We start from the raw sequence: 26,274 nt of genomic DNA, 5'->3' as shown, positions 1-26,274 counted from the left end.
CACACACACACACACACACACACACACACACACACACACACACACACCACACCCCACACCACACCACACCAAACATTCAGATGCCTGGAAGTTGTGGAGACAGTAATCCCAATACTGGGTAAAAACATGGTACCTTTCCTACACAGACATTAGCCCCAGCTCAGCTGCGCATTCCAACCCACTGCTGCCACTCTCCACCTCCATCCGGGCTCCCTGTTGCAGATGCTCCCCGCCAGTCCTGTCCCACACGGGCAGGAACAGGCTCGCGAGCCCCTGGGTGGGCGCACTGGCACTATACGTTTCATGTTCAAACACACTCTGCCCTTCCCAGATTCCTTAAATCTTGCTCCTCAAGCATGCAAAATGAGACCATGGAAATGGGAGAGAAGTTCAAGCTAACCTAGCAATGGAACAGGTATTCAGAGCTCAGTTGCTGGCCCCTGCGTCTGGGGAGCCTCTGTGTGAGCTGGAGGGGCACAGCAGGCTGGTTTGTGTGGCGAGCGCAAAGGGACGAGTTAGTACGCATTAAAGCTACAGCAGAGGCCTGCGCTCCTGGTCTTGCATCATGCTAGACCATTCTCCTCACCCTCAATATTCAATAGCACCCTCTGGCCTCCTCTTAGCTGAATGTGGGGAGGGCTGAAAGGCAGGGAGGACAGAAAGACTGGCTGGGGGAACCCTGAGAGAGGAGGCTGCATCCATGAGACTGCAGGAAAGACAGGGGCTCCAGTGGCGCAGGGATAGCCACCTCTGCCTCCAGCAAAGCACAGGAATGGCATGGGATGTGCGCGAGAGCGGAGGATCACGTGGGGGCACGCACTCCCCTCCAGGTTCCCTAGGTCTTCGTCCCCTACTGTAAAGAGCTAGCCAAGCTGCTGAAATGGGCAAGAAGGAGCACTCCACAGTGGCTTCTGTGGCTTCTTGTCCTGGGAACCCTTGTCAAGTATTGACCGAAACCTGAAACATGATGTTTAAAGTGATCAATGCAATAGATTCTATGTGTATAACAAAACTGCAGAAACACATGCTAGTTTAGGTTGGATTATAATCATCTGAAGCACAGGATAACCAAGAAGTGAAATTCCATTCTGGTACAACCACCCAGTTTCTAGAAAAGAGAAAGGAAAGAAAGGAAACAATACAATAGGAGCTTTTTTGATCAGAAGACTCCATGAAAGGAGAGGGTGGTGAAGCGAACCCACGTGATTTTTCAAGTCTTCCTTCTGTACAGTCATGAGGGTGACCAGGTTTGTGCTGCAAACGAGCCAGCACCATGTGGCTACTGCTCTGATTGTTCTCAGATGAACGTGTATACAAAATAATATCTTATCTTCATTTAGTTTATAAACATACACAGTGCTGTCCCTTTCAAATTAAGGAAAAAAAAAAACCACACACAAATACTGCAAAGTAGCAAAATACAAGGGGGGAAAAAGCTACTTTTGGTTTTGGCAACATTAAAAAAAAGAAATATAAAAAGCAATGTGGCATTGGTCCCTGTTCATAAAAAAAAGGTACTTGGGCACGACACTGAATCAGAATTGGTTTTCTAAAATTCAGAATATCTGGGGTTTTAAAAGTAGCACTTTTGTCTTTTAAAAGTTCAACAAGTCACATAACACTTAAAACATCAAAAAAGCTTTCTGATAAAAAGCTCAGCTATTTTAAATCACATTTTGTTTCTGCAAATTTGAGAGACGAATTGAGTTCTTACTGGAATGTGGCCTATCGCTGGTTGACAAATGTGACACAGAATGTCTCCGAATGGCAGTGCCTCCCTTTTGCCCTCCCTGGGACCACGCCAACAACCAGCTACCAAGCACAAGTTCCTGCTCCCATTTTGGGGGTGGGGGGGGTGGACCTTCAGGCTGCGATCTTCGCCATCTGCTGTTCTAACTTGGAAATGCGCTCATCTTGATTGCAGATTGTGTCTTTTATAGATTTGATCTCTTTTAAAATCTCATCCAACTTGGCTTCGTTTTGCTAAGGAAACCAGGAAGGGGGGAGTGGAGAGGGAAGAGGTTACTAAAACGCAGTAAACGAAGCTTAGCACAGTACAATCTAATTTTCTACTTTGGAAGTGGCAAGCCACAGCCACCAAATTGGGCCTTCCGAGCAAAGTACTGCCTGCTGGTCAGTCCACCTGCCGCCCACAGCAGAACCAGGGTCCCGCGGCACTACTCCCACTCCTCGTGCCTGTGTGCTCACCTGGACTAAGACTCAGGACACAGTCAAACTGTGGGACAGGACGGATTCTTTCAGGCCTGCCTCACAGCCCAGCCATCCCATGCAATGCCATCAGGAGTAGCTTCTATGTGACCTGGGTTAGGGGTGAACTTCCAGAAGCTACAGAGCTCCTACCATCTCCCAGGGACGGTCCTTCTTAGGAGCTAACCCCTCCTGCCCAGCTTGCTAACTTCCGAAGAGGCCTTAGTCTCTCCTAGGTGGAGGCAATTCCTTTGGAAATCCTGCAGGCCACGGCGCCTCACGTGGCTTCCTCAATCACGGCCAAAGCACCAGTTCCTGCAGGTACCTTGGCTCTTCATTCCACTCACCTCCTCACTGACAGCTCACTGCCGGTCCTCTGGCTCCCGGGATCCTGCTCCACTCCCGCCAACTCCCCATGCCCTGTCCTCCCTAGTTAGACCCTGCTCTTTCAGCAGCAGCACCCCCGGGGGCCATGCGGGTGTCCAACATCAGGCTTTGCTTCCCACCACTCCACTGAGACAGTTCTTGCCAAGAGGCCCAAGATCATCTTTGCTGCTAAGTCTCACTCACCACCAGATGCTTGTCTCTGGAACACTCAGCAACACCTGAACACTCTTATCACTCGTTTCCCTTCCTGGGACCCTGTCTTTCCAGCACCTGTGGCCCCACACTCTTGTGTTTCATTTCTACACCAATCAGACATGAATGTAAACACTGGGGAGAAACAGCTAAGACACCGAAGCAGGGGTGCCCAGTGACTCAGTCGGTTAAGCGTCTGCCTTTGGCTCAGGTCATGATCCCAGGCCCCACATCGGGCTCCCAGCTCAGTGGGGAGTCTGCTTCTTCCTCTGCCCCTGCCCGTGTTCTCTCTCTCTCATTAAAAAAAAAAAAAAAAATCTTAAAAGAAAAAGATAAATCAAAGCCCTGAGCCAGCCAAGCACACCCTCCACCTCCTGCAGGCCTTACCACGCTGGCCATGTCTGGGGTTTTCTTGGGGACACTGATCAGGTCACACTTCTTATTTGCAGTGGGCTTGCTATCCAGAATGTTCTTCTTGACCACCTTGAGATCCCTGTTTTTGCCGGGAATGTATCCATGCTTTAAGGAGATGAGGACTGGCTCTGCATTCCTCCCCTCAAACCACTCCTCTGCCTCCAGCGCCGCTTCAGGCCCTGCTGTGTCAGGATACAGGTCATCCTGGAAAAGGTCAGACTACAAGAGACATTTTGAGAAAATCCTTAAAGAAGACAGACCTGGAATTTAAAAAAATCTTTTTAAACATGGATTGGCTAGGAAACTGGGCACTTACCTTCCTGGGAACAGTCATGATAATAGGCTCACACTTTCTCTCATGAAGTTTGAAGAATCTTCAAGGGGGAAATAAAGGTAAAGTTGTATTAAGTGAAACAGGAGGCCAGGTAACAGGCTTCATGACTGACAACTAGTCGTTTACATTGCTGTATGGACACAAAATGCTTTGCCTATAACCTTAGCTGATCTACCCTGGGGAGCAGGTACAATTTGTGTTCCCATTTTCCAGGTGAGAAAAGAGAAGCCAAGAGTAACTGTGCTAGGAAATGGTGGACTGGAAACAAGAACCAGGAGCAGGAGTTTATGCTTCTGGGGATGGTCCAACTCCAGTCATCTGGGGGCTGACCAGCCATGGTGGAAACACCACCACCGATGATGATTCACTTCTGGAAAAGTGACCAAGTCAGCAGACAAGAGAGAATAACACCTAATATTAGATAGCTCCTATGACTTGGATGCCAGGTCTTCTGCCAACTAGAGGTAGTTGAACGTTTGTCAGCATAAATAGTATTTTTAAAAAGGAAAGAAAACAATCTTAAGATTAAAATTTTGGCATCCAAGCAAACCACATCATGTCTAACACTCAAGAAAAATTTGAAATTATCCAAAACGTGGAAAGAGTGGGAACCTCTGCAGTCAGCTTGGCAGTAAAACAGACTGTACTGGGACTGACAGCCAGCTCAAGGACTGTGTGTGGCAGCCTGTTTAGCACAGTGCCCAGTGTCTAATGAATGCTCAAGAAACACTTCATACGTAGGAGGTATCCTGAAGGATTATGCTTATAGTCTCTTAAACTTTTAGATGACAGTAAAATAAAGGCTTTCCCAAATACTGGAGGCAATCTTAAGTTTGGATTCAGTCTATTTTGAACCACATTTTGATGAGATTGGTTTACAACATAATTTTGAATTATCTGTGACAGCTTTCCTTCACTGCTCCAGTTATAGAGAATTGAATGTATTTTAAAAAGAAACTTACAATAATTAATGTAAAAAGGCGCTTCCAAAAAATTATTTTTATTTTTAAAGATGTATTCATTACTTGTGTGACCAAAACAGCATAGTTAGGCAGATGTCCATAGAAATGTAGTGCTGTGGGGCGCCTGGGTGGCTCAGTTGTCAAGTGCCTGACTCCCGATTTTGGCTCAGATCATGATCTCAGGATTCTGAGATCAAGCTCCACATCGGGCTCTGCGCTCAGCAGGGAGTCGGCTTGAGAGCTCTGTCTTTCCCTCTCTCTCTCTGCCCCTCCCCCTGCACGTGCGCTCTCTAAAATAAACAAAATAAATTTTTAAAAATTAAAAAAAAAAAGAAGAAAGAAATGTAGTGCTATACAAATGTGCGGTATGACTAGGTCTGATAGTGCTAGTCATTCTGTTCTTTAAAATAGTCAGTTACTGGGGCGCCTAGGTGGCTCAGTCGTTAAGCATCTGCCTTCGGCTCAGGTCATGATCCCAGGGTTCTGGGACTGAGCCCCTGCATCGGGCTCCCTGCTCAGTGGGAAGCCTGCTTCTCCCTCTCCCACTTCCCCTGCTTGTGTTCCCTCTCTCGCTCTGTCTCTGTCAAGTAAATAAATAAAATCTTTAAAACAAAACAAAACAAAACAAATACACGACCAAACCGTTTAAAAAAAAAAAAAAAAGAAATGGTCAGTCATTCTTGAGTCTCATGAACTATCGTTTGTTAACCAGGAGAAAAAAGCCTACCCTTTAGGAAGACCACTAGCATTATGCAATATAAAAATCCACAGTAGTATAGAGAGGCAGGAATTATATAACATAGCTGAACCTCCTAAATCAAGCTAACCCAACACCCAGCTATTGGTCTTTGGCTTCTCTAACTTAGGATCCATGAGGTCTACAATCCAATTTGGAACCTATTTGTCCCCCCACAGGGCAGAAAAAGCATCTCTTCTTTCCATCCCAAGGGCAGGCCCTCCCTGCTTGCCTCCCAGGGAACACTGGCCACAGTCTCAGCCTGAAGACAAGAGATGAAGGCTTTGCTATTTAAGTGTGCAATACGCCTCGGCTAACCCAGTGCACTGCAGGTTATGTACTGTGAAGAATAGGGAGGGACACAGTTCAATTAAATGATTTTGAAAGGTTCTTCACTGCTCTAAAACTCCATGTTCTGGGGCACCTGAGTAGTCTGCCTTTGGCTCAGCTCATGATCTCCAGGTCCTGGGATCAAGCCCCACACTGAGCTCCCAGCTCAGCTGGGAGTCTGCTTCTCCTTTTCCCTCTGCCGCTCCCCACTGCTTGTGCTTTCTCGTCTCTCTCTCTCAAATGAATAAATAAAATCTTTTTTAAAAGAATAAATAAAACTCCATGTTCCTAAGTGTGGGCAGGAAAGGAGACACCAATTCTACATGACAACAAAGGGCACAGAGACTGGCTCCATGGCATGACTGGTAGATGACTGTTCTTGTGTAGTGTGCATGGCACAAACAATGTGAAGACTTTACCAGACTAATTCTTTACCTGGCAATCTCACATTTGTTAACATCAAGTCCCCTCTTGGGCATATAGCCCATCCCTCTCTGAGGCTCCTTGCTGCTGAATGTGTTGAGGTAGTGGACGTACGGGGATTCATCTGTGATCTCAAAATAGCGGATACTGCTGTCACCCTACAAGAAATCAGAGACAAGTTTGCGTTGGATGTTACCTGAACCATCTGGCTGAAGTGGGGTCTCTCTCCCCTCTAAGCCCAGCATTAACTGGGACTCCGCCTCAGTGGCCAACCTTTGCTCTCTCTTCAGAGGAAGAGGGTATGATGGTTTCTCTTCCTGGCAAAGCAAGCCCTCACTTACCAGATGATAGCCTGTCCTTTAAACGGTCTCCTCTGCCTCCTACTGAAGGCTCAAATTTTACTCCACTGAGCCTAGACACCAAGTCGGAATCAGGGCAAAAATGTTAACACCTCTGGCCAAGCAACTGCAATTGCAATTCAACTTCAAAAAACAAACAAAAGTCTAGTAGGACTGCAGAGAAGGCAATGACTGATTCTCACTGGCAACGGAATGGTGTTGTTCAGACCTGAGGGCACTAACATTGGACAATCAAATAATAATAAAAAGATTTTTATAATTAAGAAATAAGTTATTCTTAACTCATAGTAATTCTTAATTCATAACTAAGATACTTACTAAAACATGAGTATCCTTTAACTTTAGAAGGTAGTGCTATCTTATCTCGTAGCAGTGTGTCAAATTCTATGATAATTTTGCTTAGAAAGGTCAGATGTTTTTGGAGATCTGAAGCATACGCTAGTCTCTCCAAGTGTAACTATCACACAGTCATACCAACCTGAACAACAAAGGCAAGGCTGCCTGCTAGAAGCAATGTGTGTGTGTAAGATATAAATAACCAGGCAGTATTATGCCCTGTTTACAAGTCTCTCATTTTGCATGGTTTCCACTTGTTTCAATGGTGTAAATATCTAAAGCAATGGTAAAAAAGCTAAACACAGAATGTTTCCTGAATACTCAAAATAACTTTCCACCTCGGGTTAATAGTATCTGGGTAACCGCTCCTGTTATTTGTTTTGATGTACTCTATGGCAGTTGTGAACATCTGAAGTAAAATGACTTTCAAGGAAACAGACAAGATCCCAGTTTCTAAGCAACTGATCTATGACAACTATGAGAAGTGAAACATCTCTGGCTTTACCTAGCAAGGGGCTACCTAACAGGTTTGGGGGAAATATATCAACAGCTCCAGTTGCATTAATTCATTTATTTCAACTACAAAAAATCTAAGGAAAACAGAACCTACAAAAGAATATGGAACATTAAGGTTACTGTCCACTAAAACGAAATCCTCCTCCTCCTCCTCAAGCTAGTAACCCTGTAATTAGGGAGATCATAAGGCAGGAAGGTAGGCTTTCTGATTTTAGTGTGGGGTCTTCCTGTAACAACTGTCACCTCCTGAAACTAGGCAGACCACGTACTTTCAAGCCCAGGGCCCTCATGCTGGAACTCCAGGAACAAGAAAAACACCCTAGAGAATCTCTGAGCCCTTCAAAAGCTCCTATCCACAAAGCTCATGGCATGTGGTGGTAAGTACCTACATGCCAATATAGGGCTACCCGGTGGATTTCAGCATTAGATGTGGCTACCTCGTTACTCATTCGTCATACCATTACAGAGCAATCTAAAATCCCAGATCACATGGCACCAGAGGTGAAAGGAACATCAGTGTGTCCTCTTTTTCTCATTAGAGTGCCTGAGCCAAGATGTCCCTGTCAGCATTTGCCCCAGCACCAGATCCCCATCCCTGCTGCAGTCAGAAGTCCTGAACACAGAATGTTATTACCATACAAATGACAAGTTCAAAGGTCCAGTCTCAAGACCGAAAACACACCAAAATCATTGGTCCTTATTTTAGCTTAAGACATACACACAATAAATCAAAATATTAAAATGATGTAATGCATTGCCCATCTACTAAATCTCTGAAGGATACTTTTCCTCTTAAAAGATTAAATTTAATATGGAACATTAAAATGACTGTTTACCTTTCCACATAAGTAAATGATACTGGTGTCGGGGTCATAGAAGGGCAGCAACACCCCATTGCTGGTGTCCATTTCATGAAGAGCGATTGGTTCCTGCATATTTTTCTGGGAAAAAAATACAAATATATATATATTTGTATACACACACATTTTTACAAGGTGAATCATTCTTTTATCCCTAATTATGTGAGCAATTTCCTAGAGTAATGAAAGGTTGAACAATGCACATATAATATTCATACATGTAAATACCAATTCATACACGTAAATACCAATTTTCTGAACCAATGAAAACTGTCAATTTGACAACCTCATCAATGTATACATCACTGTGATTCCATAACAGACAAAGATGAGACAGACAGCCCTTCCCCTTTGTGATTATTTTTTTTTAATTTATTTATTTAAAGTAGGCTCCACGCTCAATGCAGGGTTTGAACTCATGACCCTGAGATCAAGAGTCACACACTCTACTGACTGAGCCAGGCAGGCGCCCTATTTCCTTTTTAAAAAGAAATGTTTCTTATTGTAAATATACATTCTTTAAAGTTACAGAAAGACTATAAAAATCATCCCATATCCCATAATCCCACAGTCCAGTGGGTGGCAAAAACAATGACCGCTTTTGTCTACTTCCTTCCTTCCAACATACACACAAACACACACACACAGGTTGAGATCATACCATATATTCAGTTTTGTTATTTTTTTCACTTATGCTATTCTCAACATCTTCCTAAGCATGACTATTTTGATTTAAACATTTGATCATATTCTTTATAAAATAAAGTTCAGAACTTGTTTCCCAAGTCCTAAACACTAGCTTCTTTGTGCATTCTTTTTAAAAAACGTAGTCAACACAGACTACTTGAGAGTATCAAGAATGCATTTTTGTAATACATTTAAGCAATAAGTCTCCAGTGAGGGTAAGAACGTCACATCCAATTTAAGACCAGCAAGAGTTCAGAAAACTACACTAAGAATCCTTTAATACATTTACCCACCCAAAGACCTGCTCAGAAAAGAGAAAGCTCAAGTGTAAGCCAGTGGAAAGGCTGGGAAGGGGCGTACCGGATTCCAGAGAGCCAGCTGCCGCTCACTCATGCGGCTGAAACCAGTGGTAAAGACATTCCCATCAGCCAGAAAGATGGCTCTCATAGGTCTTGCTCCTTCATGTGCTTTCTCCTTTTCCTGGGGGACCAAGAATCATAGGCATATTATATTCAAACTACAATAAAGGTGGGGTGGGGTGGGAGAGTGGGGGCTCATACCTGAATCCAACCCATGCCCCCCATCCATTCAGATTACCAGACGTGCGTGTGTGTGTGTCTGTGTGTGTGTGTGTGTCTCCTCCCAAAATGAGAAAACAAAGAGACTGTGTAATTTGGCCAAGGTCCCTCAGCTATTTAGCAAGCAAGAATGCCAGGAGTTGACTCAAAAGCCTCAATCCTTTCACCATGCCCTGCTGCCAATCCAAGTCCATGATCTGCAAAAATAAAAAACATGAAAGGACTCTGCCAGATGTCTGTTTCTCAAGAGGATAACCTGAAGTTGGATATACTCTACGGTTTCTACCAAATTCATTGGACAGGAGGAAGTCTAGTTCAGTTAACCCCTTCCTTAATCTCATTTGTTCATTGAGAGTGCACTAGTTGTGAGCCCTGAAGGTTCTAGTGGAGAAAGCCCTCTGCGTAGGCACAGGCCACAGGCCCGGACAAGTCCCCAGTGCTCAATAGGCACTAGTCACGATCGCCACCCAACTCTTAAGAAGCAGACCTGCCGAAAAACCAGCACATCCCAGAGAGAGGCAAATGCAGGACCAGAGAGCGGGGCTGATGCAAGACACTCTGGGATCCAGCACCTGCCGTTTCAACCCCAGCTCAAGTCCCAAATGCCCATCTTCTGTCACAATGGGTGACCTGGTGAGGCCTTTGAGTGGCAGAAACTAAGACATGGAACTGAAGAGACAACCTGTGGCATCTCTGTGAGGTACTCTGATGATGGCTGCAGGAAGGGGCAGGGATCAATCCTCAGCACTAAGCCAGGAATGCAGTTAACAGTTTAGGTTAGCTGATCTAGACTTGCAAATTCTCAAGGACTCTAGTGAACTGATGAAAACTTCATTTCTTTGTGATAAATGGTCCCCAAGTGAGAGATAAGACTCGTGTAAATGCTGGAATGCACAACTCTGAAGAGTGTGGCTGGGAGGCAGAAGCCTGTACGAGGCTCTGCAGATTCACGGTCCAGCCTCTGGCGTCTGCACACAACGAGGCTCCACTGACCAGGGGCGAGCTCTACAGCCTGCCTTAACAAGCAAAGTTCACACTCACTGAAGTGCTACAAAGATGGGGCGTTTTGTCCTAAGCATACTTACAGCAACAATCTCTTGTTTCCTAGGATCGATTACTCTCACTTTCTTGTCTTTGGAAGCTGTACAGATCAGACTGCCATTCCGGTTCCAGCTTACATTGTAAATCATGTCTGAATGCATATCATCCAAGTTTATAAGGGCTTCTCCCGTCCCCACATTCCAGATGATGATGGCATTATCACAGCCTGAAAGCAAGCAAAGCCACGCCCCTCAGAGATTAGAAACACCTGTACAGCAACGCCTGAAAGCTACAAATACAGGGAGGAGACATACGCACAGAAAGAAAGACGCTGATTATAAGTGGCTCTATTTACTTGCTGGGAGTTAAAAACTCAAGTGACAAAGGAAAAAGACATCTGTATAAAAGAAATGTGTTAAAGGGAAAATATGGCTTGCTAAGTTTGGGTTCATATGAAACAAATGAAAAGCAATGACCAAAAAGAGCTCTAAGAAAATAAAATCCTATGTTTTTTGAGAGTTAACTGGGACTGGCAGACCCCATGTGATCTTAATCTTCCCTTTTCTAGTAAAACCAACATCAGAATGAATACAGTTTACTTCTTCTCCAGCAGAACTAAAAATGAAGTTTAAATAACTGTTTAGAACACTCAACAAAAATGTGGGACAGCAGGTTCTTCAAATCAATAATGCTGTAAAACATGGTCTTACATTAAAGCATGGTAAATCAAGTAAGCGGAAGGGAAACGCATGTGTGCTCAGAGCAGATCTTTACCTTTAAAAGGGGAGAAAAATAGGTCAAGACTGGGCTGATCTGAGAAGCCCAAACTGTAATCAAGTAGGATGTGGATTCAGAAGCTGATCCCAGAAGAGGCCACAATGCTGATGAAGCCGCATCCCTCTGCTCATTGACTCCACCTTCCTTCAAGCATTAGGCCCAAGGCCCCTTTATTTTATTTTTTTAAAGATTTATTTATTTTAGAGAGGGGGCGGGGAAGGGCAGAGGGGGAGAGAGAATCTCAAGAAGGCCCCCTGCTGAGTGTGGAGACTGATGAGGAACCCGATCCCAGGACCCTGAGATCATGACCTGAGCCAGAGGCAGACGCTCAACTGACTGAGCCCCCCAGGCGCCCCACCCAAGACTACTTTAAAAAGCAGGTGCCATTTGTTGCTTCCAGGACATTAGTTCAAGGATGAAGCAAAATAAGGGATGGATAACCTGAAGATAAAGTCTTGCCAATAAGCCAATTTTGCAAGCACTTCAAAAAAACTTAGCCACTGATATCCAGACACCTAAGTTGTCTAAGGGCTAGAAACAGGAGATTGGGAAAAAGGCCTGCACAACAGTAAAGCTGCACCTGAACCCTGGGGTGAGACCTGACCCTCCCTCTGCCTTGTGCACCACAGGCAAACACGTAACTTCAGCCACCATGGATGGACCACGTAGTCTGAAAATATGCACGACACTGCCATCAACCATTCTCCTTCTTTGCAGAAGGCAGAATGGGGATCAGTCAGCTGATGATGCCCTATGTCGGACCTCGATGACAAGGGGCAGCAGGAAAATTTCCATGATGGAATTCCACCTCTGGAACTGTTCTCTCCTTATCAGACTGAGTAGAACATCAGAAGGGTTCCCAAGTTTAGTCACTTGTGATTTTAACTAAAAGAGAGAATTTTATATAGCATCTTTTTTGAAAAGTAGTCCTTGGTTTCAACAGGTACTTGGTGTTAAGTTTTTTAATTTACCTTATTACATCATAAACACCCTCTATTCTTAGTTAAAAACTCAACTGCCCCCTTCCTTTTTACTGGTGAGGGGAAAGATCTTTAAAATCTTACTACTAAGTTTAGTATTCCTTTTTTTATAAATCAATTTTATTACGATATAATTTACATACAATCCAATGCACCTATTTTAAGTATACATCTGCTAAATTTTGACAAATGTATATATTCATGTAGCCATCATCACAATCAAGATATAGAACACTTCCACCACCCCATGAGGCTCCCTTGTGACCTTTGTATTGCTTCTATAAAAGATAAAATCTCAAACTGTAGACAGGACAAGATTTCTGTAGGATAACACTTAGAAACCACTCAAGTGGCAAGCCAAGAAGAACACTAAATCTTGGTTTGAGGGTTCACTGCAGTGCTGTTCAACAGTGTAAAAAAAAACCCCAGGAAACCTCAATGTCCCAAAATAGGGGCTTGATTAAATAAATGAAGGTATCCAGACAATGGACTATTAATGGCGGTATTAAAAATATCACAGGAATGGGGCACCTGGGTGGCTCAGTAGGTTAAGCATCTGCCTTCAGCTCAGGTCATGATGCCGGGGTTCTGGGGTCGAGCCCCGCATCAGACTCCCTGCTCAGTGGGGAGTCTGTTTCTTCCTCTGCCCCTCACCCTGCTCTCGTGCTCTCTCACTCTCTCTCAAATAAATAAAATCTTAAAAAAAAAAAAATCACAGGAATAACATTCAATGGCACATGGACAGGACCACAGTGCACCACTAAGCACAGACAGCAGGTCACATGTAATGTTTCTGAACCTATCTTTGTGGGTAAAATCATTTACGTATGTGCACAAAAGTTCTTCTGGAAAGAAACATCAATAATGATATTCCTTCTGAGTGGGTGGTAAGATTACAAATGATTTTATTTTCCCCTTTTGTTTATATATATTTTCTATAACATGCATGTACTCCTTACATAAGGAGAAAAATCCAAGTATCTTTTTCAAGGAAGGAGGAGATTTGCCTAACAGGATCACCCCAAAGCTGGCAACAACATTCAGAGGGGGAACCCAGGGCTCCTACCAGGGATCCTCCTGCTATCTCAGGAATAACTGAAACTGTGCTCCAGGAAGGGCCCCAGCAGGAGCCATGAGTCTGCTGGGATTCTAGGTAAGAACGTATCTGTTCCTTTCTCTAGGCAACAAGTCTTGAGTCAGACTGCCAAAGTGGACTTCACACATAGCCCTGTGCCTGTGGGCATAGGGGCTGGGGAGCCACCGTATCCCGGCCCCTCACCGTCAGTTCCCGGTGAGCTGCTTCAGATGCGCACTGCACACATGGAAACACACTGGCTACTGTGCCCTCCCCCAGTGCTGAGCTCCTACCTGCGCTAAGAAGTACATTGCGGGTAGTCGGATGCCAGGCCACGATGCCGACTCTCTTTGAGTGGCCTTCTAAAATCACCACTGGTTCGGTAAGGGAGAGAGTAAGTCCATTTTCTGGAATCTGCCATACCTGTTGGGAAAGGAAGCAAGAGGGACCATATGAGGGGTGACCTTTCATCGTCACATTTCCTGTGGCCATCCAGTTTGCTGACTTGCTCTGTATAAACAGAACACACACTGGCTTTTGGATGAAAGGCAGAATATTGTACAACGACTCTAAGCAGGTTCTTTAAAAATGGAGTAGGCTATTAAAGATCAGAACATCCGTCAGGCCTATAAAATGTTGCCTTTCCACTTTTACTTAATAGTTGAGATTTTATTTTAAAATTCCCTGTTAAGTTCAAAATCTCCAGTTAGAAGCACGCTAAAAATTAAAAAAAAAAAAAAATTCAAAGAAGAATAGGAAACACCTGAAACACCCGTGAGATGCAGCACTGGGGTGACAGCCCCCAACTGAATCCAGGGTTCTGGAGGGGAGAGCAAACTCCACCCACCAGGGCTCCGGGGGGATGGTGCCATATTTAAAACATCATGTTTCCATTTTACATTTGGAAAATAAAAATATACATAATAGTTCTGTAACATCTAGCATAGAAAAATCTTACCAAGAAAAAAAGATAAATCGGGCCTCATCAAAAATTAAAAACTTTGCCTTTCAAAGAACACAATCAAGATGGTGAAAAAGAATATATAAAGAACTCTTAACAAATCAGTAATAAAAGGAAAATAACCCAATTTTAAAAGTGGGCAAGGAATTTAAATAGAACACTTCTTCAAGAAAGATACATAGTTTTAAAAGGCACATGAAACATGCTCAATATTATTAGTCATTAGGGAAACGTAAATCTAAACCACAATAAAACATCAGTTCATACCCACTGGGAGGCTATAATCAAAAGACCGTGAGTGCTGGTGAAGATGGGGGGCAATCAGAGCCCCTACAGCACTGGTGGGGATGTAAAATGGTGCGGCCACTTCGGAAAAGTCTGGCAGTTCTCAAATGATTGAACACAGAGTTACTATATGGCCCAGCAACATCACTCCTAAGGTAACCCAAGAGAAATGAAAAGATATGTCCACACAAAAACTTGCACATGAATGTTCATAGCAGCATTATTCATAAACACCAAAATGTGGAAACAACCCAAATGTCCAGCAACTGAGAAACGGATAAACAAAATGTGATATATGTGTACAAGGGAATATTATTTGTCCACAAAAAGAATTTAAGTACTGATTCATGCTAAAACATGGATGAAGCTTGAAATATTATGCTAAGTAAAAAAAGCTAGTTCCAAAAGACCACATACTGCAGGATTCTGTGTATATGAAATGTCCAGAATAGAAAAATACATAGAGACAGAAAGTAGATTAGCGGTTGCTTAGTGCTAGGGACTTGGGGGCAGTGATAGCTAATGAATACATGGTTTCTTTTTGGGGCTGATGAAATGAGCTAAAATTGTCTTTGGTGGTGGTTTTACCTATCTGTGAATAAATTAAGACCATTAAATTGTACACTTTAAATGGGTGAACTGTATGTGAATTACAGCTCAGTGAAGCGGTCTTAAAAAATCCTCTTGACTGGTGAATACATACAGAAGATTCATCATATCTTAACTGGGGACATGCCTGGGTGGCAGAGGGGGATGGGGATGGGAAAAGCATTAGACGGAAGGGACAAGAGACTTTGACAGTGGAAGGCCTGAGTTTTAACAGGTTAAGAGACACCCTCTAAGAAGAAAGAACCAAGTCACCACTAAGCTGAGTAGCACGAAAACCCTGTAGAAAACCAGACATTAAGTAATATTTCAGTTTGTGAAAACGCTAAAGTTTAAAATAATTATCTTCTTACATGCGGAGATTAAAACACATTAAATGAGTTAATATATTTTAAATATTTGTAATACAAATATTTAAAATATATTAAACAATTCAAATGTATTAAGTAATATATTAAAATAAGTAAATTTACCACCAAAAAAGATTTTAAGGAACTAGTTCATGAAAAATTTAGAACTTGCCAGTGAAAAATCATGCTCAACAGTGGAACAAGTGAGAAACAGAATTTTCCTTTGTTGGGGATTTTTAAGGAGGAGACAAACAACTGTCTGTTTTCAACTGCTTAGTGGAAGGCAGAGATCTGGATTAGATGAGTGTTTAAGGTTCAGCTCAGTTCTGTTGTCCTGCAAAAAATTAGAAGAAAAAGTTTGCCATCCTGAAGAATGGGAAAAAGTCAAGAATTCAGTGATCATTCATTCTTACTAAGTTCTGCACGGGCTAACTATAACCCTGGTTATAGTATATACAACCCTATAACCTCTTACTAAATTCTGCCCAGGCTAATTATAACCCCTTACGCCAATCATGGCCAAACAAACGTGACTTCTGAGGGCCCAAGCTTAGGATGTCACCTGATTTCCCCTGAACCCTCATCACTGAGCAAATTTTAAACAATGCAGTTGTGAACAAGCAGAGACGGCACAAGAAAACCTACCTTGCCTCTCTGCACCAAACAGACTCTGAGCCGCCTCTCTTCCCTGGGGGCGTGGCTACCTGCTTAACACCCCCAGCATTATAGGTTTGCTTTCATCCGGATACACACTATTTTTAGTGAAGGGTTTATGATTAGTCAAACAGCTGCAAACTGAACTTAACTATCTGAATGTAGAGCAGGTCTTGGGTTTTTTTTAACAGAAGGAACGGAAAACTGATTGGATCGAAACCTCAAGTCACTGAGAAACAATTATGAAATGGGACTTCAGTGACTCAACAGGAAATGCATTTTCCAAGCTGAATTCTGACCCGGTCTTCAAAGTGGAGGAGCAGTAATGCCACCTGCCATCTCCAGATGGCACCACGACCACGGGTTGCTGGCTTCTCTTGCAAGGACTCTAACCACAATTAAATACTGTGTTTTCTAAATCCCTGATGAGGCGTGGAGTGATGGAAGGCTTTGTTTATAGTCAGCATTTCCAATCTTAAATATTGAGGGTGAAGCAGAGCCCATAACGGGACTTCACCTTTTCCTGTCTCTAGCTTCTCCCTCATCCATGTTTTCCTTGGATTGCAAGGAAATTTTAATGACGGAGCAAAATTTATTATGTAATTTTTAAAATGAGGAAACTCTCTTCCTTTTTTATCTCACCTTAGCAGATTCAATTGTTCCTAACCCATTTTACCACCTTGGTCACTCCTTCACACAACACATCTCTCGAGTAGCCTCTATAAGGCAGGCCCATTACCAGGAAAGAGGGGAAAGAGTGACTACACACAGAGTCTGCTGTCAAGCAGTTTACAGTCTAACAGAAAGCAGAGACTTCTAAGAGACCAAAAATCGAAGACAAGTGGTATGATGTAGAAGCGTGGGGCATGGGCTCCAGAGCCAAACAGAGCCCGCAGGGTTCAAATCCTGCCTGGGACACTTATAGCGATGGTCCTGGGCAAACAACTCGACATCACTGGGCACAGAGGAAACATGAGTACTTATACTTTCTAGGGCTGCTGTGGGAATTACATGAGTTTGTAAGTCCTCGAATAGTGCCTGGCATTCAGTCAATGCCCCCCCCCCAAATGCAGAGAGAGAACAGTACAGTGGTTAAGAACGTGGGCTCCAGAACTAGAACAGACTGCCCAATTCCTGATTCTGCCCCATATCAGCTGCATAACATTGGAGACAGTGACCTAAACTTTCTGGGCCTTAAGATTTCCTCATCTATAAAATGGGAATAGTAACGAATCTGCTTCCATTACAGGTTGTTTTAAGAAGTAATGTAGTAATAAGAGTCTAAAGTATTTAGAATAATGCCTGTCATAAGGCAGGCTCTTCCTAAGTGTTAGCCATTGTTAGTGCCTGTATAATGTGCCAGGAAACCACACAGCGTATGTAACCAAAGCTACGCTGGTATAAGGCAAGAGCTACACGAAAATGCAAGTGTCATGAAGTTACCGGTTTTTTTTTTTAAGATTTTATTTATTTGACAGAGAAACACACAGTGAGAGAGGGAACACAAGCAGGGGGAGTGGGAGAGGGAGAAGCAGGCTTCCCGCCAAGCCGGGAGCCCGATGTGGGGCTTGATCCCAGGACCCTGGGACCATGACCTGAGCCGAAGGCAGATGTTTAACGACTGAGCCACCCAGGCGCCCCATGAAGTTACCTTCTTGCTATCCAGTCTGGTGCATCCAGGAAGACTCTGAGCAGATAACCTCTAACAATGAACAGGAGTTAGGTGACAGGAAGAAGAGGAAAGAAGGAAAGAGTAACACAGACCCGAGGATTTACAGTGGGAGGTGCCAGTGACTGGAAAAGTCTGTGAAACTAAATGAAAAGATGATGGAACTCTTGCCTTTGCTGGTAAATAAAGGTGGTGGTGTTCTGCACTGTGGACTGTGGGAAAGGGCTGCAAGACCTGTCAACTTTTCCACATAAAGCAGGCATGCCGCTTGGCTGGTGCCCACTGGCCCTACTCACAGGCCCGTCATTATGTGGCTCTCTGCCCTTTGTAGGGTTGTCTGGGGCTTCCAGGCAATGGCCTTCCTGTTTGGACTCAAGAGGTTTTGCCTCCTGAAGCACAGGGACAACAAAGCAGAACCCCCACTTGGTAGAGCTTTAGTCTTCTTGTGCATAATCTGGGACACAGCCTGGTGTGGCAGAAAGGATGCTGGCCCGAATGCCAGAAGACACGGGCTCCTGACAGAGCTAGGACACTAACTGGCTGTGTTAACATTAAGAAGGGACTTCACTTCTGGGAGCTTCAGTTTCCTTGTTTGATACGGGGCCAGCATCAGCTCTACGTACAGGCGTTAAAGGACGCATCAAAAGAGCTAAAACTTTCTGCATACCTGAAGTACTCCCCTGATGTGAGATACTGCAAACAGGGTGACCTTTAGACAAACCAGTTATTGCCTGGGCTGGTGTTCTAAGCTGTAAAATGGGACACACTCTTGGCCTTACTGTGCTGTTATAATGATTAAATGTAATCATGTACATAAAGGGCTTAGAAAACACAGCTTGGCCAATAAAAAATGCTTACTATGTTCACGATTATTTTTCCTGCTGTTTACTATGACCCCGCATGTTTTTAGGTGTGAACACCAGGATTTCTTTCATGAGTGTGGTCTTCAAATTAATTCGGCACTGTACCCAACTATTTAATTCACATCCAAGACAGGATGTGTGAAAGCACTAGTACATGCCTGGACCAATCAGCACAAATGAGAACAGCTCTGATTTCTATGCAGGTCTATTAGCTTTTCTCTGTTCCATGTTTAGCCGCTAAAGCCACTACTCTAAACCAAATAGCTTTTTTTGGAAAAAAAATAAAAAAATAAAAAAGTCAGTGAGAAGAGAGGAAAACAGGCATCAACCATCCTCTGTTGTGCCCAGACTGAGCATCTCAGCACGGCAGGGATAACAAGCTCTCTCTCTCCTCTACTTGATTTTTTGCTTCGTTATGTTTTTTAAATAATACTGTGTATTCCTGAAATTTTCTATTTGGACTAGACATTGCTATGGCAATGTTTTGTTTAAAACAACAAAACAAAACACGTAATCAGTCCCAACGGCTTCCAGATGAAAAAGCGAATCAATCAGTAAAAACCCATCATGGTTCTGGAAAAAAAATAACTTGAAGCACATCTTCAGGAACTAATGTATCATTGGAATCCTTTTCAACATGTGAAATTCTGAAAATGGAAAAAGGACAGCTCGAGAGAACAGTTCTAGTAAGAAAAAAGCGATGAACGGGGCACCTGGCTGGTTCATTCAGTAGAGCATGACACTCTTGATCTCACCACACTGGGTGTACAGATTACTTAAAAATAAAAGAAAGAAAAAAGTGATGAAAATTAAGAAACTTGGGTTTCTCTTGAAGAGCAATTTTGAAGTGCAATTCATTGATGGTTTTGTTTCTCAAACACAGTGCAAATTTAAAGCACACACAAAGCGTTTCCAGACACTGCTTCCCAACTTTAATCACCCCTCTTGAACTTGCTACTGATCTAGACACCAGAGTTACAGCCATAAAAAGGGCTATTCTCCCCAAAGGCCCTATTTCTTAAATGCTAAGGAGACCAATTCCAAAGGGAAAATGAAGAAAAGAGATGATCTTTTTTTTTATTGTTATGTTAATCACCATATATTACATCATTAGTTTTTGATGCAGTGTTCCATGATTCATTGTTTGTTCATAACACCCAGTGCACCATGCAAAACGTGCCCTCCTCAATACCCATCACCAGGCTAACCCATCCCCCCACCCCCCTACCCTCTAGAACCCTCAGTTTGTTTTTCAGAGTCCATCATCTCTCATGGCTCGTCTCCCCCTCTGACATACTCCCCTTTTCTTCCTCTCCTGTTATCTTCTTCTTTTCCGAAAAGAGATGATCTTAAGAGACAAGCAGAGGCTTACAGACTCTGTAGCAGCCGCAGAGCAGCAGAATCCCCTACAGAAACGGCCTAAATGAACCAGGCTGTTGAGAACATTAGTTTTGGGAAAATCAAGAACTGAAAGCTCATTTCTGATGTGCCCAGGTTATAATAACCACTGGCAAACGGCCCGGATGTAATCTGCACAAAATGGAAATAACATGAAGACCTGCAGAATGACTGAGGAATTCACTCTCATCACCAACTACAACATCACTTCCATTTTTATTTCAAGGCAAAAACTGTATTAAGAAAATCTGTCACAGAAGCAACGATGTGCAAAATAGGGAGTTTACTTCTGTTGACTTCTAGTGTAAGACTGATCTGGGAGAAGGGAAAAGTGTCCATTTGAACTTCATTTGGGATGGCTCAGAACATCTAGCCGGAGACAAGTAAAACAAATACTCTGTTTCCAAGATCTTTCCCTCTCCCAGATCCTGGAAGAAACAATGACTGCAACTCACTGTTTGAATCGGCCATTTCTTACATTTGTGTTTGTTTACTCCCTGCAGATAAGGAACAAACAATGGTGAGTCAACATCATTCACTAAACTTAACTTGGCTGCTCTTTGTATTATTTAAAACAGTAATATTTTCTTGGGGATAACTTTTCCCAAGTCAAATACTTAGTAGCCACAATCTTTAAAACTCTCTACAAGAAGATATTGTTGGAGAAAAGAACTCACGGTACGAAAAGTCTGGAAAACCTAGAAGCAAGAGCATAATTTCTCGGAGGAGGATTTATATAATTGCTTTCTGCAAGTATAGTCACTGCTTCAAAAAGTAATACATTAAAGGTAAGCTACACCAATATAATTTACTTTCAGACTGCTTAAAGAAGTCATCTGTATGAATGATAAGGAAGATGTGATACACACACACACACACACACACACACACACACACAGGAATATAATGCAGCCTTCAAAAAATGAAATCTTGCCATTTGCAACGACGTGGATGGAACTGGAGGGTATTATGCTAAGTGAAATAAGTCAATCAGAGAAAGACAACTATCATATGATCTCGCTGATATGTGGAATGTGAGAAAAGGGCAGAGGATCACAGGGGAAAAGAGGAAAAAATGAAACAAGACAAAACCAGAGAGGGAGACAAACCATAAGAGACTCTTAATCTGAGGAAACAAACAGGGTTGCTGGAGGGGGTGGTGGTGGGAGGGATGGGGTGGCCGGGTGATGGACACTGGGGAGGGTATGTGCTATGGTGAGCGCTGTGAATTGTGTAAGACTGATGAATCACAGACCTGTATCCCTGAAACAAATAACACATATGTTAATAAAAAGAATTAATTTACTTAGAAAATCTTAGTCTACTGTATAGCGCTGTCTGCTGTTCTTATAACAAGAAATATAGCTAATTTTTTTCCCACAAATTAAAAAAAAAATAAAGTCATCCATAAAAGACGAAGGAATGTACCATTAGCCTGAACCTACAATCAAAAGGACATCCTGTCACTGAAACTTGCAAAATTAACAAATCAATGCTTAAATGCTTAGGACTTAATGGAATTAGAACTATAAATACAAGTTTTAAAAATAAATTTAGGGGCGCCTGGGTTGTTGCTGAGTGTCCGACTTGATTTCGGCTCAGGGTTGTGTGATGGAGCCCTTGCAACAGGCTCTCAGCTACGCATGGAGCCTACTTAAGATTCTGTTCCTCTGCCCCTCCTCGCTACACACCCCCCACCCCGCCCCCCCGCCCTGCAGCATGCATGTGCTCTAAAAAATAAAAAAAAAGTTCTTTATTTAATTCTTTTACAGTTCATTTGACAAAGTGGTTCTATTGTATTTTTTTTTTTACTGAGTATTTGCTAAAGATATTCTTACTGCTATGAAATCACTGTAGGTACAGTGTAAAAAATACTAACTCGTTTTATATTTATAGCTTCCTTCCTGTTGTTATTCTTCTTCTTATTATTATTTTACCTGTAAGGCAACTGAGGTTGAGGGCATGTAAGCGGCCTACACACGCTCCAAATCCCCATCTTGGGCTTTTCTCGGGATTCTTCTCCTACTAGAATGATGCCTTGTTACACTACCTACTATTTGTAGCTCCTGGGTTACTACCAATAGCCTAGGCTTGGGGAACTACTGAAAGCATTTTTGCTTTAAAAACAAAATGGTATTGGGGCACCTGGCTGGCTCCATCAATAAAGTGGGTGGCCCCTGATCTCAGGGTCATGAATTTGAGCCCCACAGTGGGCATAGAGATTACTTAAAAAATCATCATCATAATAATAAAAATTTTAAAAAATGGTGTTGTGTTTGAAACAAATAGGTCTATCATACAGTGTACTTTTACTTTCAGGAGAGCAAAGAAGAAAATGAGGTATTGAGAAGGTAGGGTAGGAAAAATCAACTATTTTTTTAAAATTTCATTTCAACTGCTAAGCTATAAAAGCTTCTTGTAATTGCTCCAGTAACAATAACAAATGATTTGGGGGATATTAAACAATTAAAATATCAGTGCCATACTTAAGGGCTTAAAAAAACAAACTAGGAGGAGGATTTATCTCAAAGCATTATTTAATTTACAAAATGTTCACTCTAGCAATACCAATAAAAGGGAATAGAAGATTCTGGAAGGATGGTGGCGTCAGTGGCAAGCACAGTTTTGGGATCTTCTCAAGTCTCTCTGTACAAACACAGAGCAAACAGATAACAAAACAAAAACCCAGAACTAGGTGATAACCCCCAAATGCAAGTGGGAGGAAGAAAACCACCAATAGCCGTATGACCTGTGTGTTATGGGTCTCTTGTGTGGAAAAATCATGGGGCAGCAATGGGGTGCTTCACAAACCTGAGAGTAACAGTGGAAGCAGTGAAGAGAGTTACAGCCATAAAAAGGGCTATCACCCACAAAGGCCCTATTTTTTAAGTGCTAAGGAAGCCAAGCATGAGAGAAGTGAGAGAGAAGCAGTGGAAACTGGGAAGGGTTTTGCCCCCTCCAACAGCAGGCGGGGACAGGGACCTGAAATACAAAGGTCTGAAGGGGCTGGAGCAGTCGAGACCCCATACTCTAGAAGTGAACCAGAAAGGGCTCCTTTCTGAGACAGGACCCACAATAAAGAGAAATTCCAAGGACTGGAATCAAATCTGAGAAGGGCAGAAATAAGAGGGACAAAGGAATGAGAAAGGCCAAATAAAAGCAGGCCAGGAAGTCTCAGAAAGCAAGCCACCACGTTTCTGAACACTACCTGAAAAGGACAGAAGGGGGAGCTCTGTGAAGTTAGATTGGCTATATGAACTGAGCCATCTTCAGGACAACGCATATAAAAATAAGAAAAAAAAGCCAAGGCCCCCCAAATTACTATAAGAAACAAAGAGAACAGGCATAGAATAGTGTCCTATAGACAACAGAAGAATGCTAAGAAGGTGTGCTCAACTAGAAAAACAATCACTATTTCAAAACAAAACAAAATAAAATCAGAACTTGAAAAACTCAAAAGGTAGCAAAAATTTTTTGAAATTAGAAACAAAAGAAAATTCACTTTAGAAGTGAAGACTAACCAAGAAAGAACACATTGTCAAAAACATAATAATGCCCCCAAAGGAATAAAAGGTAAAAGGCAGAAAAAAGATTAAAGTTCTGAAGCTAATGTAACAAACATGATGTGTCAACTATATTTCAATTAATTTTTTTTTTAGGGGCATCTGGGTGGTTTTGAGTGTCTGCCTCCAGCTCAGGTCATGGTCTCAGGGTCCTGGGATCGAGCCCCACATTGGCCTCCCTGCTCAGCAGGGTGTCTACTTCTGTCACTCTCCCTCTCTGCTCTCTCTCTCAAATAAATAAAAAGTAAAATCTTAAAAAAAATTTTTAATTAAAAAATAAAATGAACAACAACAACAAAAAGTTGGGAGAGAAACTGACCAATATTGAAGATAGGTAAAGAAGACAAAGCATATGGATTAACAGGAGGAGTCCCTGAAGAAGAAAACCAAGGCAAAAAAAAAAGAACAGATACTAAGAAATGTAACTGAGAAAACATTCCTGGGAGGGAGAAAAAAGTCCTGAAACCCTATACTGAAGGAACATACCACCAGCCTAGGAATTCCAAGTCAGAATAACCAACAATATTCTAGCAAGATTACTGTATTCTAAGAAAAAAAAAATCTTATGAACATCTAGGCGAAAAGAACATATGGTTTATAAAGGAGAGAGAACTAAATTATCTGGATTTTTTTTTTGACAGCAACACTTTATGCCAAAACAAAATGGAATAATATATTTAGATACCTGAGGAAAAACTGTGAGCCAAGGATTTCATATTCAGAAAAACTCACCTTCGAACCTGTAAAGGTCACAGACGAGCTACTATCTATATAGAAGAACCTAAAAAGTACTGTTCCCATGAGCCTTTTCTATTTGATTCCATTCTTTGCAATCTCTCCTCAATGTGGGGCCTGTCCCAGAAGGAAGCACTCTCTGGTTGGGTTCTAGCGTACTAGGGTCTACAATCTACTAGGGAAGGAGCTTTAGAGGATCCAAATGACTAGACAGAGGTGGATGTAAGGACCTATGGAGAGCACTAAATATAGTGACTTACAGAACTAAGGAGAGGCTGTTAAATGTAATGGCTATGTCATCTTGGAATTACAGAGTATATCATTTTTAAAGAGGGAGAACAGAGATAGCACAGATTAAAAAGTTGTGGCTTTTTAAAACTATTTTTTAGTAATCATCAACTAGTGCTCATAATAGTATTTTTGCTCTGAGTCTGTCACATCTATAATATGATAAAGCATGTGAGATCAGGGCTCTCTAATTCACCCTCTGAGTCCTTGAGAACCTGGATTCTCAGTGCAGAAGAAGAGAGATAAAGCTGCAATATTCAAGAGCTTAGGTTAAAACTAGATAGTCCAGAATTTGAACAAGGAATATTAAGATGAAGTCACAAGGTATTTTATTTTTAAATATATATGTAAACTCTAGCCCCATTTACTGCAAAGTCTTAAAAAAAAAAAAAAAAAAAAAGATCACCAAAGGGGTGCCTGGGTGGCTCAGTCGATTAAGGGTCTGCCTTCAGCTCAGGTCATGATTCCGGAGTCCTGGGATCGAGTCCCACATCGGGCTCCCTGCTCAGCGGAGAGCCTGCTTCTCCCTCTCCCTATGCCCCTCCCCCTACTCGTGCTTTCTCTCACTCACTCTCTCAAATAAAATCTTTAAAAACAAATGATCACCATGGTAACAATGAGCATTCCTAGCATCCAAACTGATCTAGAAATTCCATTTTCCATTAAAAGAAGCCAGAGCTTCTGGGAGAAATGGCTGATATGAAGTGTGGGTGAAGAGATGTCCAAGATGAGCCTGAACACCTTAACATACCAAATAGCAGGGAAGTTACCAGAAACGAGGGTTTGTCAAAAGAACTCAGGAGGGGCGCCTGGGTGGCCCAGTCGTTAATCGTCTGCCTTCGGCTCAGGTCATGATCCCAGGGTCCTGGGATCGAGCCCCGCATCGGGCTCCCTGCTCCGCGGGAAAGCCTGCTTCTCCCTCTCCCACTCCCCCCGCTTGTGTTCCCTCTCTCGCTGTCTCTCTCTCTGTCAAATAAATAAATAAAATCTTTAAAAAAAAAAAAAAAAAGAACTCAGGAAACTCGAAGAAGTTCCCATTAACAAAGACTGGACGACCTGAGCTTTGAGGTAAGAACTGTAATGAATCAAAACCCATGAAATACGTTCAAATCCATGAGCTCAAAATGAAATGAAAATGGGGGTGGGGGTGGGGAGAACTAGTTAACTGGTCATCTTCTGAGAAAGACAGAACCAATTCATTATCTTGAAAACTGGGTAAATAAAAGTTAAGAATCAATCATCTATCCTACTTTCCTATATGAACAGTACTACTGGGCAACCAAATAGTAGATAAGAGGGGGCATCACCTTACAATTTTTACCAGCTAAAAACTGACAACACAATAACAGAATTTAACATTACCATTTTGTGACCCCTAAGGATTTGTGGGATCTGAGTGGTGAGCATCGAGAGCTGCACAAATCAAAAAAGAACGAAGACCAGACATCTCGGTACCATGGGCCTCTTGATGGAAGAACGTAACACTAGCTATAGTCTTGCTGAAAGGATTGAACCTGAATCTGATCACACTTCAGGATCCAGCTGCCAGTTTGTGGGGAGTTCAGAGGACAGAGGAGCATGTTGAACTGCACTATTAGCGTGCAATCACCAAAAACTAGATGCGGGTCAAAGGTCAGGCTTCCACATCAGATTCATTGTTAAGGACAAGAAAACAATGGAGGAGGAACCTACAGATTACAAAAGATT

At 42.6% G+C, this 26,274-nt stretch overlaps 1 protein-coding gene across 3 annotated transcripts in view; it reads right to left on the bottom strand.

Moving 5' to 3' along the window:
• CORO1C (coronin 1C) overlaps positions 1 to 26,274 on the bottom strand; it is a 76,293-nt gene that overhangs the window by 542 nt on the left and 49,477 nt on the right. For all 3 annotated transcript variants that reach the window (XM_025889339.2, XM_025889338.2, XM_025889340.2), the window contains exons 4-11: positions 13,489 to 13,618; positions 10,408 to 10,589; positions 9,105 to 9,224; positions 8,034 to 8,138; positions 5,999 to 6,144; positions 3,518 to 3,575; positions 3,175 to 3,420; positions 1 to 1,983 (exon numbers count right to left, since the gene is read on the bottom strand). The exon at positions 1 to 1,983 is cut by the window's left edge and continues 542 nt beyond it. In XM_025889339.2, the coding sequence (XP_025745124.1) occupies positions 1,864 to 1,983; positions 3,175 to 3,420; positions 3,518 to 3,575; positions 5,999 to 6,144; positions 8,034 to 8,138; positions 9,105 to 9,224; positions 10,408 to 10,589; positions 13,489 to 13,618 (1,107 nt within the window). In that variant the 3' untranslated portion in view covers positions 1 to 1,863. The remainder of the gene's footprint in view (positions 1,984 to 3,174; positions 3,421 to 3,517; positions 3,576 to 5,998; positions 6,145 to 8,033; positions 8,139 to 9,104; positions 9,225 to 10,407; positions 10,590 to 13,488; positions 13,619 to 26,274) is intronic.

Source organism: Callorhinus ursinus, unplaced genomic scaffold (assembly GCF_003265705.2).
Source record: "Callorhinus ursinus isolate GAN/ISIS: 27379988/994484 unplaced genomic scaffold, GSC_fseal_2.0 scaffold41, whole genome shotgun sequence".
Taxonomy (NCBI): domain Eukaryota; kingdom Metazoa; phylum Chordata; class Mammalia; order Carnivora; family Otariidae; genus Callorhinus; species Callorhinus ursinus.
This window is presented reverse-complemented; position numbering and strand designations above follow the sequence as displayed.